The 21,854-nt window shown below is 38.0% G+C and overlaps 1 protein-coding gene across 4 annotated transcripts in view; it reads left to right on the top strand.

Moving 5' to 3' along the window:
- The window catches only part of Dnajc1 (DnaJ heat shock protein family (Hsp40) member C1), a 188,466-nt gene that overhangs the window by 64,037 nt on the left and 102,575 nt on the right, over window positions 1–21,854 (top strand). For all 4 annotated transcript variants that reach the window (XR_865923.3, NM_001190817.1, NM_007869.3 and 1 more), the window contains exons 2-4: window positions 13,063–13,164; window positions 13,659–13,705; window positions 21,114–21,279. Coding sequence is in view for 2 of the 4 variants with exons in the window: in NM_001190817.1 (NP_001177746.1) it covers window positions 13,063–13,164; window positions 13,659–13,705; window positions 21,114–21,279 (315 nt within the window). In the remaining 2 variants the exon portion in view is untranslated. The remainder of the gene's footprint in view (window positions 1–13,062; window positions 13,165–13,658; window positions 13,706–21,113; window positions 21,280–21,854) is intronic.

Here is a 21,854-nt window from a genome sequence, read left to right as displayed (position 1 = left end):
AGATAACAGCAAGTAGCCCAAGCTAGCCGAACAGCCAGGCATGAGGGATTAGGACCAGTAGGCATGTCGGGGAACAGTTCTTAGCTGTGCCTCTCTCAACCAAGTGAAGATCAACAAAGACACAAGATCAAAAAGAGTTGTACAGCTAGTTCTAAAAGCAAACCAGGCTCTGTCACTGTCCATTGAGGTTTTTTATACTCCCTCTAAATATCACGTGTCCTCCATGACTCGTTGCCTCAGCATATGACTTTGTCTCATCTGACATCACTCTGCCAATCAGCCCAAGCCTGCAGAAGTGACAAGAAACTGAAGCACACCCATCAGTTTTTTGGCACATTTCTCTCTATGGAGTCCTGACATTAGCTCAAGTAAAATGTAAGGTGAACAAATATATGTGTGTCATTAGCAAAGAATCCTTCATCATATATCTATCCTTTCACTTGCTTGCTTTAGCAAAACATCCTTTTACCTGTGTCCACTTCAGAAAAAGACTCCTTCATGTCTTTGTCCCAGCAAAACACCATCCAGCACAACTGACTTTCCAAAGAATCCTTAAGTTTCTACTTCAGTACTTAGAAGAGAAAGGCTAACTAAGTCAGGGTCTGTCTTAGTTACTATGCTATGGCTATGATAAGACATCATGACTGAGTTTGTTGGGGGCTTACAGTTTCTGTGGGGAGCCGCCCTCACATTCGCCGTTACAAGATGGCGCTGACATCCTGTGTTCTAAGTGGTAAACAAATAATCTGCGCATGTGCCAAGGGTAGTTCTCCACCCCATGTGCTCTGCCTTCCCCGTGACGACAACTCGGCCGATGGGCTGCAGCCAATCGGAGTGACACGTCCTAGGCAGAGGATGATTCTCCTTAAAAGGGACGGGGTTTCACCATTCTCTCTCTTGCTCTGGCTCTTGCACTCTAGCGCTCTTGCGCTCTGGCTCCTAAAGATGTAAGCAATAGAGCTCTTGCTTTTGCTTTTGCTCTTGCACTCTAGCGCTCTTGCGCTCTGGCTCCTAAAGATGTAAGCAATAGAGCTCTTGCTCTCTTGCTCTCTGGCTCCTGAAGATGTAAGCAATAAAGCTTTGCTGCAGAAGATTCCGGTTTGTTGCGTTCTTCCTGGCCGGTCGCGAGAACGCGTGTAAGAAGTTTCAGAGTAGAATTTAAGACCATCACAGTGGGGAGTATGGCAGTAGGCAAATGGGCATGTCACTGGAGCACTAGCTGGGAGCTTATACCTTGATCCATAAGAATGAGGCAAAGAGAAAATAGTGGAAATAGCATGGGCTTTTGAAACTTCCAAGCCTGTCTCCAGTGACTCACTTCTTCCAACAAGGTCATTCCTCTTTATCCTTCCCAAACAGTTCCACCAGCTAGGGACCAAGCATTCAAATATATGAGCCTATGGGGCCGTTCTTATTCGCACCACCACATTTCACTCCCTGGTCCCCATAGCCTTATGACCATATCATAATGAAAACTACATTTAGTCCAACTTTAAAAGTCCCCATTAGTCTTTCACAGACTAAATATAGTTTAAAAGAGACTCAGGGCAATTTCTTAATTGTAACCCCCAGTAAAATCAAAAAGCAAATCATATACTTCTAACATATAATGACATAGATCTTAAATTTCAGTCCAAAAGGAAAGGCCAAAGCAAATTCAAAACTCTGTAAAGCATACTTCAAATCCTGTAACTGTCTTATGTCAAAGAGCTTAAATGGCTCTGTAGTTCAAGCTTTGTTGTCTGTGACACAATTCTCTTTCTTGGGTCTGTTCTTCTCCTTGTATGCAGCAGCCCTGGAAGACATCTCTCAGCCCTGGGACCTTCAGTATCCTGGGGTTTAGCTTGCATTCCAGGCTTTACTTTAACAGCTAAAGGGCCTTCATGCCCTATGCCCCAGCCTCAGCAGCTATTCTCAATTGTAGAAGATTCTACAACCCCTTTACTCATGTATCCTTCATGACTCTAAAGCTAGGACAAAATGACCAGCACGGCCAAGTTCTACTGCCTGCTTGAAATGGAGCCTGTCCACATCCTTGAATCACATTTGTATAAGTTTGATTTGTTTTTGATTTTTAGGAAGAGTATATTCATTAGACCATTTCCTTTCATAAATTGCTGGGTTACCTGGTTGAAAACTTGCCCTGAGGGGACCATACCCTTTATTCCATTTCCTATCAGACTTTTCCTTTCTTTTTTCAGTATGAGCCTTGGCTCCAATATTAACTTTCCTGGTGTTTTTTGTTTTTTTAATTTCTCCTCAAATTGTACATACTCCATTTTTTTCCCCTGCTCTCTTTTTTGTTGTAAGAGTGATTACTTATGTTTTAGTCATAGTGTCTGTCACAGCAATAGAAAAGAAACTAAGACAAGGCACTTCCAAGATTTGTCATTTATGCTTTCCGAAATGACCTTAAAAGAATTATCTGCCATCTTCCAAAGATTTATAATTTGTATTAGGAATAGTTGAGAAATTCATTCTGAAAAATCCTTGAAGAGAATATTAAAAAAAATTACAAAATATAAAAGTTGATGTGGAGATAAGCCCCCCTTTCTGACTTACACTTTGAGAATGGGCAGGTACTGAGCAAAGGGAATCTGCTCTCTCAGTAGCTCCATACCGTGTACATGGGGGTGTCAAGTCTGCTCAAGCACTGACAGCACACATAGCACCTGCAGTGGAAGCTACTGATGGTCAGTTGTCATTCTCCGCCAGCTGCGTGTCTTCTGCACCAGCAAGGTAGGAGAGTTAAAGGGAGACACGGGAACCACCATTCCTGTATCTTTCAAGTCCTTGATGCTGGCACTAATTTTTGTAAGTCCTCCTGAGATTTGATATTATTATATTGCCTTTCTTCCTTTAAAAATGCATTTCTAATGTTAAACTTTCTTGTAAACACTACTCTTATTGCATTATAAGTTTTGTCATAATGTGTTTTCCTTTGTGTCTTAGGAAAAAAATAACTATTTAGTTTTATCTTTGCTAAATACCCAGTAGTCTGAAGTTAGAAAAATAATTATACCTGTATATGGTGATGCACATCTGTAATCCCAGCATAGGGAAGGGGGAGGCAGGAAGACCAGGTGTTTAAGACTAGTCAACTTGCTACATAGAAAGTTCACAGCCAGCCTTCAATACATGGACCTGTCTCAAAACAAACAAAATCAGGTTGGAATTGGAGTTGACATTTCCTGGCCTGCATGGAGACCTGGGTTTGAGCCCTAGCACTGCGTACAGTTGCATGCTGACACATTCCTGTAATTCCTACCAGCACACATGTATTATGCTCAGCTATTTATCAAGTTCAGTGCCAGCTTAAGCTACAAAACAAAATACCTCCCCCACCCCCTATACATACTGACTAAAAGAGAAAAATAATCAGCTTTTTTTTCTTTTCTTTTCTTTTTTTTTTCTTTTTCTTTTTTTTTTTTTTTTTTTTTTGAGACAAGATTCTTTGTGTAGCCCTGACTGTAGACCAGGCTGGCCTACTCAGTTTCTCCTGCCTCTGCCTCCCCAGTGCTGGGATTAAAGGCTTGTGCCATAATACTCAGACTATAATCAATTTTTAATGAAGACTTTCTTTAAGTCATCAATACAAAATACAAAAAAAAAATCTTTGTATTTTGTGGACTTTCTTTGTATTTTGTGTCAGTCTTAAGCATTCTAAACATAATGGAAAAAAGTTTCTCTAAAAAACTTTTCTGTTTTATTCTAGAATACAGTTTTCTAATCTCACTGAAAATGGTCTTCTAATGCTCAAATTCTTTTTTAAAATTGATCTTAATCCATCTTGTCTATTATTCCTTTATATATTTGTCTGTCTTGCTTGCGTAGGTGTGTGGGTGTGTTTTGTATCTCACTTGTTTCTTCTTCTTCTTTTGTCATGATCTTCAACTCAGAGATTGTCCTGCTTCTGTTTCCCCAGTGCGAGGAGGAAAAGTGTGTGCTGCAACACCCGCCCTTGACTTTTTTATACTTTGTTGATAGTATTTCTGTATTGTATCCTATATAGCTTCTTCAGTCTTAAAAATGCAGATTCATGCCTTCCAAAAAGTTTCCATTTTCACTCTCCTAAAAATACTTTTTTTGAAGTGCATCTTTTTTTTCTCCCTGAACTCATTGTATGCATGTTGGTACTCTGCATACAATGTCTCTGTCCTGAATGTCTCTGGGATCTGTTTTCTCTTTCTTCCTCTGTCTTGTCTCCAGGTCAGATAATCTCAGTTGGCTTCTTACACTCACTGAGTCTGTCTGCTGCCCATGCAGATCTGCTGTTGAGCTTAACTTGGTTAAGTTACTGTATTTTTGAAGTCTAGAAGTAGTTCTGCTTAGGACCTTTTAAAGGTCTCCATCTTTTTGCTGATATTCTGTTTTGAAGAGAAAACATTCCCATGTTTGTCTTTAGTAGTTTGTACATGTTCTTTAACCATATTAAGAGTTGAAGCCTTTGTCTAATAGATCCAATGTTTAGACTTTATTCAAAAACTGCTACTAATTTCCTTTTTTCTCTGCGTATCTAACAATTTTCCTCTTTCTTTGCATGATTCATCAGGTTTTTCTTTTTTCTTTTTATTTGGTTTTTCAAGACAGGGTTTCTCTGTATAGCCCTGGCTGTCCTGGAACTCAACTCTGTAGACCAGGCTGGCCTCGAACTCAGAAATCCACCTGCCTCTGCCTCCCAAGTGATGGGATTAAAGGTATGCGCCACCACTGCCAGGCGATTTATCAGTTTTTAATGTATCTATAAATCTAAACATTTTAAATATATAACATGGTAATTATATTTTCCTCCTCAGAGTTTGTGCCATTTGTCTAGTGACAATTCTAAACTAAGTTTATAAAATGTCCATTCTTGACTGTGTGTGGCCATTGGACTCTATGTAGATTAGTTATTAGCTAATGACTTGAGAGAGATTTCTAAGCCATATGGAAGAGGGGAGGAGGAAAAGGAGACAGAGAGAAGTGAGCTGCAGACAAGACAGTCTTGGCCTGTGTCTTAGTCACTTCTATTTTTCTGTGAAGCGATGCTATGTATGACCAAGGCAACTCTTAAGGAAGCATTAAATTAGGGCTTACTTACAGACTCAGAGTTAAGTCCATTATCATCATGGCAGGAAACTTGTGAAAGAGAATTACATTATGATCCATAGAGAGAGGGGTTGTATTGTGTGATGGGGACAGACCAAGACTGTGGACTTTTGAAACCCCAAAGCTCACCCCAAGCAACAAACCTCTTTCAACAATGACACAACTACTCCAACTGGGCCAGATCTCCTAATCCTTCAAACAAATTCAAGTGGGGATTCAGCATGCAAATATATGAGTGTCTAGGGGCCATTCTTTTGTTTGTTTGGTTGGTTTTGGTTTTAGGAGACAGAGTTTCTCTGTGTAGCCCTGGCTGTCCTGGAACTCACTCTGTAGGCTGGCCTCAAACTCAGAGATCCGCCTGCCTCTGCCTCCCGAGTGCTGGCTGGGAATAAAGGCCTGTTCCACCACGCCCGGCTCTAGGGGCTATTTTTATTCAAACCACCACACCCAGTTAACTTTTGGAGAATGCTTTCAGTGCTGAGCTGGGTACTAATAACTTTCTTTCTTTTCCTTTTTTTTTCTTTCCTTTTTTTATTGGATATTTTGTTCATTTACATTTCAAATGCTATCTCAAAAGTCTCCTGTACCCCCTCCCCCCTTGCCCTGCTCCCCTACCCACCCACTCCCACTTCTTGGACCTGGCTTTCCCCTGTACTGGGGCATATAAAGTTTGCAAGACCAAGGGGCCTCTATTTCCCAATAATGGCCAATTAGGCCATCTTCTGCTACATATGCAGCTAGAGACACGAGTTCTGGGGGTACTGATTAGTTCATATTGTTATTCCACCTATAGGGTTGCAGACCCCTTCAGCTCTTGGGTACTTTCTCTAGCTCCTCCAATGGGGGGGCCTGTGTTCCATCCTATAGATGACTGTGAGCATCCACTTATGTATTTGCCAGACACTGGCAAAGCCTCACAGGAGACAGCTATATCAGGGTCCTTTCAGCAAAATCTTGCTGGCATATGCAATAGTGTCTGCGTTTGGTGGCTGATTATGGGATGGACCCCCGGGTAGGACAGGCTTTGGATGGTCCATCCTTTCATCTTACCTCCAAACTTTGTCTCTGTAACTCCTTCCATGGATATTTTATTCCCTATTCTCGGGAGGAATGAAGTATCCATGCCTTGGTCTTCCTTCTTGATTTTCTTGTGTTTAAGAAGTTGTATCTTGGGTATTCTAGGTTTCTGGGCTAATATCCACTTATCAGTGAGTGCATATCAAGTGACTTTTGTGATTGGGTTACCTCATTCAGGGTGATATCCTCCAGATACATCCATTTGCCCAAGAATTTCATAATTTCATTGTTTTTAATAACTGAGTAGTACGCCATTGTATAAATGTACCACATTTTCTCTATCCATTCCTCTGTTGAGGGACATCTGGGTTCTTTCCAGCTTCTGGTTATTATAAATAGGGCTTTCTTACACGTGTTCGCTACCGGCCAGGAAGAACGCAACAAACCGGAATCTTCTGCGGCAAAAGCTTTATTGCTTACATCTTCAGGAGCCAGAGAGCAAGAGAGCAAGAGCTCTATTGCTTACATCTTTAGGAGCCAGAGCGCAAGAGAGCAAGAGTGCAAGAGGAAGAGCTCTATTGCTTACATCTTTAGGAGCCAGAGCGCAAGAGAGCAAGAGCTCTATTGCTTACATCTTTAGGAGCCAGAGCGCAAGAGAGCAAGAGTGCAAGAGCAAGAGCTCTATTGCTTACATCTTTAGGAGCCAGAGCGCAAGAGAGAGAATGGCGAAACCCCGTCCCCTCCAAGGAGAATTATCCTCCGCCTAGGACGTGTCACTCCCTGATTGGCTGCAGCCCATCGGCCGAGTTGTCGTCACGGGGAAGGCAGAGCACATGGGGTGGAGAACTACCCTTGGCACATGTGCAGATTATTTGTTTACCACTTAGAACACAGGATGTCAGCGCCATCTTGTAACGGCGAATGTGAGGGCGGCTCCCCACAGGGCTTCTATGAACATAGTGAAGCATGTGTCCTTATTACCAGTTGGAACATCTGGGTATATGCCGAGGAGAGGTATTGCTGGATCTACTGGTAGTACTATGTCCAGTGTTAACTCTTTCTTAGCCTGTGCTCACTGCTTACACAGAGTTTGAAGATGGACTGGTTGTGAGAACTTCAGTGTCTTTTCTGGTCTTTATGAGTGTGTGCTCGTCTCCAGACATGTACAGTCTTTTAGTTTCCAAGGAATATGAGGGAACATTTCAAAGACACTTTCCCGAAGTCTTTCTTCCCAAATGTTACCTGTTGACTGATTTACTTACCCTTTAAAGGGCTTTTCTTTTCCTTTCCCTTTCCCTCTCCCTCTCCCTTTCCCTTTCCTCTTCCTCTTCCCCTTCCCCTTCCCCTTCCCCTTCCCCTTCCCCTCCCTCCCTCCCTCCCTCCCTCCCTTCCTTCCTTCCCTTCTTTCTTTTTTTTCCTGTCATACATTACATCTCAACTGCAGTTTCCCCTCCCTCCCAGCACCACCCCATCCACTTCTTCACCCATTGTTTCCCTTCAAAAAAAGAGTAGGCTTCCCAGAGATATCAATGGAACATAGCATAACAATTTACAATAAAACTAGGTGCAAATCCTCATGTGACCCAGTAGGAGGAAAAAGGTTCCAAGAGCAGACAAAAGAGTCAGACTCACTACCCCCAACTCCAACTCCTACTGTTAGGAGTCCCACAAGAACACCAAGTTACAAAACATAGCATATATTCAGAGGACTTAGCTCAGTCACACACAGGGTCCATGATTGTTGCTTCAGTCTATGAGCCCCTATGAGCCCCATTTAGTTAATCCTGTGGGCCTTGTTTTCAAGGTGTCTTTACTTTTCTGGCTCCTGTAATCCTTCCTTGCCCTCCTCTGTGGTCATTCTCCTGGCTTTGCCTATTGTTTGGCTGTAGGTCTCTGCATCTGCATATCCTGTTGTCCTATCAGTTGCTGGATTATGCCTGAAGTGGTTGCCTGTAGTGATTTGGTTAGGAATGGCCCCAGTAGACTAAAATGTGTTTAGATGCTTAGCCCACAGAAAGTGGCACTATTAGGAGGTGTGGTCTTGTTGGAGTAGGTAGGGCCTTGTTGGAAGAAGTGTGTTACTGTGGAGGTGGACATTGAGGTCTCATATGCTCAAGCTAGGCCTACTGGAGCAGTCTCCTGTTGCCTGTGGTTCAAGATGTAGAGCTCTCAGGTCCTTCTCCAGCACCATGTATGCCTGCACACTGTCATTTTTCCCATCATAATGATAATGGATTAGGGATCATTCATATATATGGGTTTTTTCGTTTTTGGGTTTTTTTGGTCAGGTGTGTTTGGCTTTATCTTGGGTCTCTAGGCTGTCCAGCCTTTGGTTCCTTGCTATATGTGTTTCTTGTGTGTGTGCATGCACACAAGCATATAGTCACATTGCAGCACCCTATGGATGCTGCAGGGGAAATTTTAAAGGAGTTGAAAGAACCTAGTGGGAAAACACCCACTATTCCCGATTCGGCATGCACCCAAAAATCACGAACAGACCGTCTTGATGTAAATATACGAGGTAGTTTAATGGCGGAGCTATGGGTCAAAACGTATCTCACGCAGGAGACAGTGGATTTGACCACGAGGCTTGAAAGCTAGGGGTTTTTATAGAAAAGGGTCTGGGGCTGGGCGAGGAATTGGCGCGGTTTCACATGATTGGTCCATTTAAACATCAGCAGACTGTACATGCAGATAACATTTAACTTAGGTCAGAAGGGCAGGAGATAGGGAGGCGCCGGGACAGTCCGGACATGTCATTCTCTTTATCTTTATGGCCAAGCAGCCTCAGGAATGTCTTAATGACGGGCCTGCCCGGGCATGTCCTGGCCTGTTCTGCTATGTTCTCAGCCCCAGGTTTCAAAGCTCACAAACAACTCTTTGGGCTATTTGACATAAGTTACATGAATCACAAGTCTCAAGTTTTAGTTTCTTTCAGAGTTAGTTTTAGTTTCTTTCAGAGTTAGTTCTTGCCAGGCGGTGGTGGCGCACACCTTTAATCCTAGCAGTTGGGAGGCAGAGGCAGAGGCAGGCGGATTTCTGAGTTCAAAGCCAGCCTGATCTACAGAGTGAGTTCCAGGACAGCCAGGGCTATACAGAGGAAACCCTGTCTCGAAAAACCAAAAAATAAATAAATAAATAAAATTAAAAAAAAAAAAAAGGAGTTAGTTCTATCATGTGGATTCCAGGGATCTGAGAAAGTGTAAAAACAAAATTCTAGGCCTTTAGGCCCAGGCTTGAAAATGTGACCTTTGTGACTCAATGCTCCAAGGCATGCTAATCATAAAACAGATAGCAACATTCCTCCACTCACCTGCCTCCTGGGTTCAAGGAGTGTTCATTCAAAGAAAGTCACCCTGACCCACCCTGACCATTGCTGGAACCCAATATGCAAAGGTGCTATTGTTAGAGGCTCATAGAAAACTGTCTTGACTTTCCACTTCCTAGTGACTCTTAACTGGTATTTTCCAACAACACCCTCCCTACCCCCTAGAGTTGTGGTTTCTTCCTTTAAATACCCCAGTACCCAGCTAAGCCATAGTTCTCTACCCCTGCATGGTGTATGACTGTGGGCCCAAGAGTGTTCTTGAAATAAAAGTCCTCTTGCAATTTGCATCAAGACCATTTCTCATGAGTGATTTGGGGTGTCACCTCCCCTGAATCAGAACGTGGGGGAGTCCTCAGTTGTGGGTCTTTCAGATCCACTTAGGTTGATCAGATTTCGTTGTATGTGCTTTTAACCACAGAATACTTCACTGGCCACCTTTAAATGTGCTTGACAAATGTTGTCTGTACACTTTCAGAGTTCTAAATTTGATTTTTTTTTTAAAAGGGAAAGTCTTTAAAAATATCAGAGTAGACAGACAAGTCAGAACAACCATAATTTGTTGAGAACAAGGTCAGCTGTGCTTTTTCTTGTACTGGGAACTCACATCAGGATTGGAGATTGGTGCCTTCAGAACCTTTACTGAGAGTCAGCTTCATGCCTTCTTCAGTGCCTGCCTGAAACTTTGATTGGTTTCTAGAGTTCAGATAAAGTTGATTTTGACAGTTTTGCCAGGTTCTTCACTGTTTCTGTGGCAGGGCAGCCCTTGGAGTTCTCTCCTACCTTTTTGCTGAGGTTTGATCACAGTATTCCATTTTGATGAGTATATATTTCATCAAAAAGTGTTAAGAGTGGCAATATGTCTCTTCATTACAGAGGTTACCCAAGTGTTAACATAATTCTATTTGCCTGCTAGTGAACTAGATCACATTTAGAATAGAGTAATGACAAGTTAATGTAGTACACCTCTTGATATCAACAAAGGCCAACTCACTAATCACTAATCAAAATGTTTTCTCAGTAAGCCAGATTTTAGATGGTCTGTTCTCCTGAAGTTAATAGAGGAATGTTCTGAATTCAGTCTATAGTAGAGGTATGATATAGTATGTTAAGAGAAGCCAGCACACATCAGACACTTAACCTTTAAAACTTAGAGTTTAGGTTGATGCTGGGTTGATATGTACCTGTATTCCCAGCTATTCAGGAGACCAAGGCAGGGTGATCACTTGAGCCCAGGAGTTTGAAGACAACCTGGGCAACATAGTGAGTCTCACTATGTATGAGGTCTCACCTCAAACACCAGCAGCCATAGGAGGAAGAAGAAGCAGAATTTCATGGGATGTACTTTATGATTTTGTGGATATATGCTCCCAGTGTTTATCAAATTAATAAAATGGTAATGGAGCCAGTGTTTATCAAATTAATAAGATGGTAATGGAGCCGGGGTTGGTGGCACGAGCCTTTAATCCCAGCACTCGAGAGGCAGAGGCAGAGGCAGGCGGATTTCTGAGTTTGAGGCCAGCCTGTTCTACAAAGTGAGTTCCAGGACATCCAGGACTACACAGAGAAACCCTGTCTCAAAAAACCAACCAAACAAAAAGATGGTAATGGTTATTTTCACTGCCTCCCCAAAGCTTCCTCCTTTTACAAGTTTAAGCTTAAATCTTAAATCAGCCAACATAGCTTTGACACTAAAGTAATATTTTTGCGTTGAAGCTAAGTAACTTGACTATGTTACTTAGCTTTTCACTGCCTTGATTGCAAAATGGGCTTAATAACTGTACTTACACAATAGGTTTGTATGTGGCTAAAATTAAGATGGCTTAAATGACTTACATGCCCCGAGGATGTCTTTTTAGACAGGAAAAGGCATGTTACCTACAGTAGATCTTATTGGTAAAATACCCTTGTTAGGCAAATTCTCTAGAGGAAAATTTGTATTTTTGTGTACTATTAGAGGCCAGCTCCTTAGGAGATGATGGTCTGGTTTTGTGGCCAAGTAAGAAAGAACACAAGGATGGTGAACTGCACCCTCAAGTGTAATTATGTGGGTGACCAGCAGGCTACAACAGCATGGTTGGGAGACAAAATTAAAACACTGGGAAAACAGAAAGTAATTACAACTCTAGGAGGTGTTGATACAGAAGTATCTGACTGTGCTTATATTTCGGGTGCACACTGGCTGAAATTTGAGGAGATAAAACTAGAAGCAAGGACATAACTTGGATGACCAGTAGTCACTTTTATTTTTAAGTCATATATGTTATATGATATATGTGATTTTTAAATTTCTAATTAGAGTGTTTATTCATTTGACACATGACCCTTTGCATGACAAAAGGATTCACCAAACATTTCCATTAAATAGCCCCACCTCTTTCCTTCAAGTTTTACCTGCCATCTGTTGTAGGAAGTACAGCCTTTCCTTAAACAAATTTAAAATGAAATAATACAAACTATTATCTACAGGTTTTACTGTTAGCTTTATAGCGCATGGGCGTGTCTTAAGTCAGAGAAGTATTCTGACCTAGGGCCATGCTAGCCTGAAGCAAGAAGACATGCCCCACTGCTACCCTTTGGAAAATAAAGAACTGCTTTGACAGGCTAATTGTAGGGGGAGAAGGGGTGTCTCTTTTCTCCAAATCTTTAACAACCATTTGGCCCCTGGTATATAGATTTTTGTGTTGGTTGAAGCCATTTAGTAAAATAGTTTAGTACTTAATTGGACAAATGGCTATCAAACAAATTTAATAAGCTACTTTCCTGTCACTTGCCTCGGGAATCTCTTTTTAAATACAGTGAAAATGAAGTTTTGAACTTTGGTATGTATTTATTCTAGCCACGTAAATGATTTTCCTTATTGTATCCACACAGACAAGATTACTATTATAGTAACGTCTACCTAATCGGAAGCACTGGCCACTGGGAGGGACCTTGTGTGTATTTTACACTGTATTAGTAGAGCATGTGTAACAGGAAAGGTTTTTGTTGGTGGTGTTTTTTTTTTGTTGTTGTTGTGTTTTTACAAACCCGACTGGGGAGACTGGGATGGTGGAAATGTTCTTTAAAGTACATAACTGTTTGTAATTACATCTGTTTTTAAATAAATGCAAATTTACCTCCCTTCAAATCAACATTTTTGACATGTAAAATTGGGATTCCATAAGTTGTTCCTGGGTGATACCTTCAATCTAAATAACAATAAAGAAACTGTACATACAAGCTTGTGCCTCAGAAACTGGTTTTAAGATTCTCTAGTAAATAATAAAGTTCTTTGATGGCACACAGATATATTAATTTTTAATTTGTCTTTTCTTATATCTTAATTACTGGAAAAGATTTATTGACTAATTTTAGGGAGGAAAGTGTTGGAAAAGTTTTGCCAAATACGGACCTCTTTGAATGACTGTATGGTAATGAAAAGTTAAGAGGAGAGCCAAATTAGATTGAATAATTGTTCAGTCATGTGGGTTAGACTGGCTGCATAGCCTGGTTGTTAGGCTGATTGCTCAAATTACATTGCCTGGGGTCCTGCACTTGGTTGGCTGTCTTCTCAGATCTTAACAAGGTTCTGGGAATTTCTCTTTTTGACAAAGTTTGCTTTGTATTTTCCCCTCCCCCTCCCAACCCAGGATGCTTCATCTGCAGACATCAGAAAAGCATATCGTAAGCTTTCACTAACCTTACATCCAGACAAGAATAAAGATGAAAATGCAGAAACTCAATTTAGACAAGTAAGTGAAATGCAGTTTTATTTATATATAAATATATAGTGACAGTTGTATTAACTAATATGCTTATGTTAGAAATATTAACTTACATGTAGAATATTTTCGTTTGAACATGAAGTAGCTTAAATATATTAACATTTAGATTTTTTTTAAATGGAATACTGTTTTACCAACATGTGTCATTTAGAGTTTCTTAGTTTTTGGAAAGTCATGCTCTCATAATTTTCTTGTCTAAATTATGCTATTATTCTTAAAATATTTTAAGATTTACTATTACTTTTACACCTTTCACAAAAATTTATTTGATATCAAACAGTCTTTAAACATCTAATATGCTTCCAAAAAACACAAAATGTTACTTATAGTTGGAATTTTACTATTTATTGCATAGATGGGCACATGGGGTTTTCTGCATGTGCTTTATAGAGCTTTCATCCTCCTATGTGATTCCTTACAGTTATAAGTATTTTTATTTTAAAGTAATGCTTTTATTTTAGTTGGTGGCCATTTATGAAGTTTTAAAGGATGATGAAAGAAGGCAGAGGTGAGTGCATTTGTGCTTTTGAATTTGAATGGGCAAAGTTTCATGCCTTTAAAAGGAAAGAATTAAGTCCTGTTTAAGTTAGACTTTGTTTGTTTGTTTGTTTGTTTGTTTGTTTCTTCCAAGAAATGCATTGTTTTGCATGCTTTTGTAGAGCAGAACTCATTTCTTTTGAACATATTCCCTAGAGTGATTTAGTACTTACAGATTAGGATCATGAGTTATAAATTTAGCAAGTATGGCTTCAGTAGAAAAGACTTTTACCATGGGTTATGCCCTGGGAAACAGCCAGTTTTTGATTTTAACCAAATACCCACTCTTGACAGTATATGATAAATAGCCCCATGTATTTGGTGGACCCAGTATTCCCAGACCCCCCTTCTTAAGTGTTTGAGGTTATCATTTTAGTAATTCCTTATGTGTACTTTCCTGATGTTTCTTCACCTCCAGATAATCCAGGTGATAAACTGTTAGAAGACAGAAGTAAAAGATAATTGCCCCTTTTTTCTTGTTTGTTTAGACTTCTTTCCTATGTCTACTACAGTGATTGTATCTGGTAACCTTAGACAAGAGGCAGTCCCTCACTCAGACATGTCTCTGCCCTTTTCAGAAGACCAGTAATAAATGTACTCGCAAGGTGGTTTATAGTGCCTGTGACTTACAGAGGTCTTTCCTGTGCCGTAGAATGTGTGGAATGTCTATCCTGTTGCAAAGTCTTTGGAGATTTTAAAATCATAGAAAGAAACACTTTAAATTATCTTTTGAGACACATATGGTTAATTAAAACAAAAGTTTCTCATATACACACAAAATCATTGCAGGCAAAATAAACTTTTGTTTGTTTGTGTTTGTATGTTTCATTTTGAATTTGTTAGTCTTTAAAGAACAAGCAGCAATAATGCAGGTTGGAGTTCAACAGGTTGATTTTATGAGACAATAGTGGACAACATTGGAAATTTGACTGTGTTGTCTTAAATAAATGCACATTTGAGATTTAAGCAAGCCTAAATATCTGGTTTGTTGTGGGTAGCCAATCTTATAGACAAACTCAGAACTACACAGTGAGAGATTCGGAGTTTTTCTTCAAATATATTGTCTGGAATAATTCTGTGTACTAAAATATTAGCTGCCTTTCCTGGTTCTGTTTAATTTGAATTTTGAATATCCTAGTTGGTCAGGTTGTAATACGGGATTCAAATACTATCTTGAAGCTCTTTGCTTTTTAACAAGGACTGAAATTGGTCCAGGCATTTCCTCTAGTTTAGGTTATCTATCTTGTTGAAAGAAGCTCTGTACATTTATTCTAGTAGATTCCTTTTAGGGAACAGCTAGTTTTGTCTCACACATCAAGAATGTGTTGTAAAGATAGCTTGCTTTATTCTTCCAACATCTTTGCCATCAAATTTTATCTTTTTTGCTGGTTGTTATCTTAGAAGTCAGTAAATTTTGTGATAACTTCTTCTAACTAAAAAAATCATTTCTGTCTTTTCACAGCAAATCACTTCTTACCTATTCATTGTTTCTGTGTTAATATAGACTCCTCTGACATAATCTCTTTAGGAATAGTTCCCTCTGCATTTACTTTCGTGTTAGCAGAGGAAAAAAGAAAAAAAAAACAAAAACCTGACCTGACACTTACACAAACATCTGTAGTATTTATACCCCTTGAGGCACAAGGAACTCTTTTGTAACTGGTTTTCCTTGAGGCAAAAGACTTAACTAATCAAGTTGAGAATAACTTTTCTAAAGCTTGTGCCTGAGGCCAGATGACCTGTGAATATTTAGACACAGGAGAAAGACATGTCTGCAGATATTTTCAGTTTAAGATTCTTAGTTCCTTAAAAGGGAAAGAGTAGTCAGCTATATCTTCTAACACCATCTCATACTGCCCTCGATAAATAAATTTTTCCCATACCATTCTTTATAAATATTATTTGAGCAAGTGCTTTAAGTTTATAACCTAGGCATGTAGTTTGGTAAGTTATCTTGGAAGTGTTTTCTGTGTTTTTCTCCAGAGATGTAATTATATTTTTTATTGAAATTAGATAAATTGCTTATATTTTTGTGAGAAAGGGAATAACAATGCAGTAAATACGTTAACAAATGGAATAGCTTATTTTCTTCAGAAAATGATATGTTTTATTTTGTTTTGTAATGGTATAAATTAGATGTAAATTGCATCTTATGAAAACCGCCACTGTAAGTGTGTAATCCAGAGACGTGTAATAACTGTATGGACCTCAGTATATTCTCCCCACAACCCAGTCTTTAAACATTTTCATCCTCAAAAAGAATGTATCCCAAGCCCATTTATAGGCAATTCCTGCTCTGAGTTCCATTCCTAGGTAATCAGAGATCTGTTCAGTGTGTTTATCAGTTTGTTCTGTTCATTTCATAGTGACAGAATCACGCAGTGTCTAGACCTTTGCATCTGATTCCTTTCATTTAGCATTACATGTTTTTAAGTTTATTCATACTACACTACATCCTAATGCTTTATTGTTATTACTAAATACTATTCCATTGTGAGGATATTTTTGTTTATCCATTCATCATTTGATGGACCTCTGGCTTTTAACACTTTGCATAGAAGATGCTGTAAACATTAGCATAAAATTCTTTTTATAGACCTAAGTTTCATTTCTTAGATAGAACAAATTCCTAGAACATTTGGAAACTTTAACTGCCCCACTCCTCAAAGGCATAGATTATAACTTGAAAATAACAGATTTTCCTGGTGAATGAAAGGAATCCTAGCACAGAATTCTTACCTAAATTCCATAGCAATTGTACTCATTTGAAGGATTAGCAGCCTGTGATCCAAAACGAATTTCTATACAAGGTTCCTAAGATTTTACATAACGATTTGAAAACTACTTACTACCTGTGTATTAGATTATACTTAGATAATATTAGCCTGTGTAGTTGTGCTTTAAAACTATTATAAATTTTAACAAGTATTTTTCCTCTTTTTCTTTTTTTTGGTGGGGAGGTCCTTTTTGGGGGAAGAGGGGGTTTTGAGACAGAGTCTTTTTATGTAGCTCAGACTGGCCTTAAACTCTCTGCCTACCAAGTACTGGGATTAAAGCTGTGTGCCCACACACCTGACAAACTAGTATTTCTATTAATTCAATTCTGTAACTTAAATTTTCCTTTGTCTGTTATATTACTACATTTTTAAAGCCTTAGACATTTTTTAGTTTACCAAAGAAAATCATGTCTCATACAAATACTTTTTAAATTGATAATGTAATATGCTATTTGACGGAAGGCATTATAACTTTTGGGAGATCATAGTTATATGTGTATCTTAATTGTGTGAAAAGATATCTATTTTAAAACAAAACAAAAAAACAAATACTTTTTAAGATGTGATGTTAACTTTAATTTATAAAAACTTTTATAAATTACAAATTACTTTAAAGTTCATTAGAGATCTGTTCAAATCTGAGAATAAGAAATCTAACTTAGGACTTTCTTTGAATGAAGTTGTAAGGCACATATACATTATATAAAATGCTATGTATTATGGTAGATTTGCCACACACACAGAGATCAGCTAATTTAGTGTTGTTTCTTGCTTATATAACCTCTTTATTAATGATTTTTACTAGAAGGTTTAAAGTCTGACCTAAATGAAAACTATGTTATTTTTAAACTAAAATTTTAAATTCTGCAGAATAGAAACATTTTAACAAATTCTGTAGCATAGTAATTTTAACACATGCTAGAATAATTTATTCATGTTTTACTTGTTAAGATTTTCATTTTTACTTTGTTTCTATTTTACTGTTTCTATTGCTAATTGCTACTCTAATGTAAATGTTCTCTGCTGGTAGTTTAAGATTATTTTAAGTTGGTTCTCCAGTATTTCTAGCAGGCAGGTGTGTGATGAATTTCAATTCTAGTGTGGAACTCACTAATGTCTGAGCCACTGTTATTTTATGTTTATCATGTGTATCTAAGAAAATGAAATGAAGCAAATGTGCATTAGGCCTCATGTCGGATTTGTGGAACTGATCAATTAGTGCTTTAAATTCCAAGAAGATGCCTTTATAATTCCATGTCAGTTTTTATTTGGGTGTGTTAGTGATTTTTTATGATAGAGATTTTGCTTCTGACTAACTTGTATCATATAAACATTCATACATTCTTAATCCGGCTTTAATGCAGGCTTAAGGATAGTGTGTATCCATCTCAGCTACCGAGCATTTAAGTGTATGTATTTAAATACAGAAACACATAGTAAAGAGATAGACACATTTTTTGTTTTTGTTAAATAACTTGTGAGTATCTGTGGATATTTTAAGAAGTATATTTGTCTTTTCAGTGTCCCATCAGAAAGGTAGTAATTTATCTTTTAACAACATATGTTTTAAAAAGTGACCTATAATGGAAGCTATCTCCCCTTCAAACGGCCAGTTTTGTGAGCCATAATGTTCATTGTGGGAAAATCAATAGAGCATTGACTGTATGCTTAATCCCTGAACACTGTTCTTCAGAGTGCAAGCACAGTAAAGTAAATATATGCATTTCACGCGGCTCATTCGTTTGTATTTGGTTGTATACTAAATACAGTTCATATGTTGATATAAAAATAATAGCTTTTCCCAGTGGTAGTGATGAAATATTTGATAGAAGAGTCTTAGTTTTTAGTGTAATAGTATTTTCTTCCTGTAGTGTTTAGATCCAATATAGGTTTAGTATTTGTATAAATGCTAATAAGGAGTCAACTCCATATCCTCAAATAATTTTTATTGATAAACATACGTTTTAGAAGTTATTTCAGTGGACATTTCTGAAACTAATGTTTGTTCATTCACTTTTATTTTTCCTCAAGAAATTTGATGTAGAATAAAATTTAGAATAAATGTGAGACCTAATGTTCACTGGACCTCACTTGAGTGCTGGGATCTTTTTTACCTGGGTCTAAATTAGCCAGTTTGTAAAAGATAGATTTAAACATAAAATTCTGAAGACAGAAATACATTTTCTAGGAAGTCATAATGTTATACCTTGAAGTTAATGTTTAAGAAATTCTCTGAAAAAAAAAAAAACTTAATATACAATTTTGCCTAGCCCTGCCACCACAAAACCATATTGTAATTTGACTTTTGTAAATAACCTTTTACTACTTGGATACTCAGATATAGTAGTATTAATAATTAAAGTAGATTTAAAAGTCAAGTTTTTAAAGATTAGCTAATAAATTATATTTTATATTAATAATCAGTGGGGGTTTTTTACTTTAAAAAAAGCAGAAATTTTCTATAATAAACCCTGTGCTTTATATTTTTAGCATATCTCCAAGGTATCAATTTAATAACTATCAAAGTAGCTACTGCGGTTGTTGCATTTAAATTGATTTACATGTCAAGACTGGCAGTTTAGCAGCTGGGCTATTATTCCTAGATCGGTCAATTTACTTGAGAAAAACCTACTACTGAGCTCTCCTGACCTGCCTGACAATATAGGTCCTATTTCTAGTCCTGTAATTAGGCCTGCAACTAACTCAGAATATTTTTAATTAAAATATTTTGGTCAATGTGTTGCACCAAATTAGGCCTTTCAGTGGAGGTTTAATTCTGGAAATAGTGTGATTAGAATATTTAATGAGTTGTGTTCAATTAAGATTAACAGGTTGTGTGTATTGAACATACAGTGCGTGTGACCATTTTGAGTCTCACAATTATAAATGTTACTTCTTATTTTTAACCTTAAAAATATTTGTTCAATAACTGACAGATAAATTCAGTTGAATTTTTATTTTAAAACAATTCTTTTAGCTTGATAGTATCAAGAATGATGATTGAAATCTATTATAAGGAAAGCTGTTATGTTTTGAAGTTCCTCCCTTCCAGCAAAAGCCACAAATGAGGAAATTGCTACTTAAGTGTTTACAAATAAGCAGTTTTATTGTGAACTCTGACATGCATTTGTTGTTTTCATGTCCTTCTCTAATTTGAGATCTATTTGTTCTTAAAGGAACATGAGCTCTGCAAAATCTTAAGGCACCATTTTATTTATGTCATTAAGAAACCTTAATAGGGAGTTGGAGAAATGGCTCAGCGGATAAGAGCACTGACTCCTCTTCTAGAGGACCTGGGTTCAATTCCCAGCATCCACTTGGTAGCTCATGACTGCCTGTAACTACAGTTCTAGGCGATCTGACACCCTCACACAGACATACATGCAGTCAAATCACCAATACACATAAAATAAAAATAGATTATTTAAAGAAAAAGAATCTTTAATAAATAATGTGAATAGATATTCCAACATTCAACTATCAAGAGGGCAAATACAAGTGTGGATCAGAAAAATATGTCCTGAGTTTGATTCAGTTAGTGTATAATTCATTCATATAACATGTAATCCAGATTGCTCTGGCTTGATTTATTTTTTCCTCCGTTAGAGCCTACCTTTTGTTGCTGATTCTGTGCTAGAGAATTTTCTACAGACAGTGTAGATAGCTATATCATGTCAATCTCGGAGGCATCTGACTGGATGCTGTAAACATCTAGGTGCAGTGAGTGTATTACTACTTCGGGCCTTCCTGACGACTTTGTTACTGAAGCTACATAATCATTTTTGACTTACTAGGAATTGCAATGCTGATAAACTACACAGTTGTTAAGTCTATGAGATACATTTTATTCTTTTTCATTTTAAATATAGATGTAAATGAAGTTTTAGCTTTGCTTTGCTTTTGCATTATCTTTTTTCTATTAGATATTTTCTTGATTACATTTCAAATGCTATCCCCTTTCCTAGGATCAAGTCCCTTATACCCTCCCCCTGCCCTGCTCCTCAGTTTACTCACTGCCACTTCTTGGCCCTGGTGTTCCCGTGTACTGGGGCATATAATCTTCACAAGACCAAGAGCCTCTCCTCCCAGTGATGGCCGACTAGGCCATCCTCTGCTACATATGCAGCTAGAGACATGAGCTCTGGGAGTACTGGTTATTTCATATTGTTGTTCAGCTCCTTGGGTACTTTCTCTAGCTTCTCCATTGGGGGCCCTGTGTTCCATCCTATAGATGACTGTGAGCATCTACTTCTGTATTTGCCAGGCACTGGCAGAGCCTTACAAGAGACAGCTATAGCAGGGTCCTGTCAGCAAAATCTTTCTGGCATATGCAATAGTGTCTGGGTTTAGTGGTTGTTTATGGGATGAATCCCCGGGTGGGGCAGTCTCTGGATGGTCCTTCTTTCCGTTTCAGCTCCGAACTTTAGCCCAGAAACTTAGAATACCCAAAATGTAATTTGCAAAACACATGAAACTCCAGAAGAAGGAAAACCAAAGTGTGGATACTTCAATCCTTCTTAGAATGGGGAACAAAATACCCATGGAAGGTTTTGCATTATCTTAAATTTCCATGAAAAACTGTTATATTTGCTACCCTGACAGGTATGATGATGTTCTGATCAATGGACTTCCAGATTGGCGACAGCCTGTATTCTACTACAGGCGAGTGAGAAAAATGAGCAATGCTGAGCTGGCTTTGCTCTTGTTCATTATTCTCACAGTGGGTCACTATGCTGTGGTTTGGTCCATCTACCTGGAAAAGCAACTGGTGAGTACTGGAGATCCATCAAATGGCCTAGCCTCCTTTATTTCATACAGAATCCCAGACATTTACTTTTCACGCGATGGAAATTTCTGTTTTTCTACATGTTCTCTGTATTTTAAGAGTCGTACTGTCACTAGTTACTGTTTGATTTATTTTTATGGCAAGGAAAACAAATAAAAAAATCTTTCTTTAAAAAAAAAAAAACAACCTGCATTTGAATTTGTAATAAAACTTTGTCAAATCGAGCTATATCCTACTAAGTAGAATTTTTTATGTAATTGAGAAATTTTTGTCACAGGTTTCTTATATAATGTCATTACTTTAAAAGCATAAAGTGAAATTAAAATGAAGATATAACTTCAGAGATCATTTTGTTAAAGGATTTTTCACTTTCTCAGTCTAATATGCTAAGAATTTTTATTTATATGCTATAAATAATGAAATGTTTATAAACATTCATGAATTATCATTTACTTACTCTTTTTTAAAGTAGCACCATTAAAGGTGCATGAATAATAAAAAGTAAGCTGAGTGCTTTCTTTTCTTAGAAAACTTTGGTTGCTATGGAGATGCACATG

Source organism: Mus musculus, chromosome 2 (genome assembly GCF_000001635.26).
Source record: "Mus musculus strain C57BL/6J chromosome 2, GRCm38.p6 C57BL/6J".
Lineage (NCBI taxonomy): Eukaryota > Metazoa > Chordata > Mammalia > Rodentia > Muridae > Mus > Mus musculus.
Note: the sequence above shows the minus strand (reverse complement) of the source record. Positions and strands in the feature narration are given on the sequence as shown.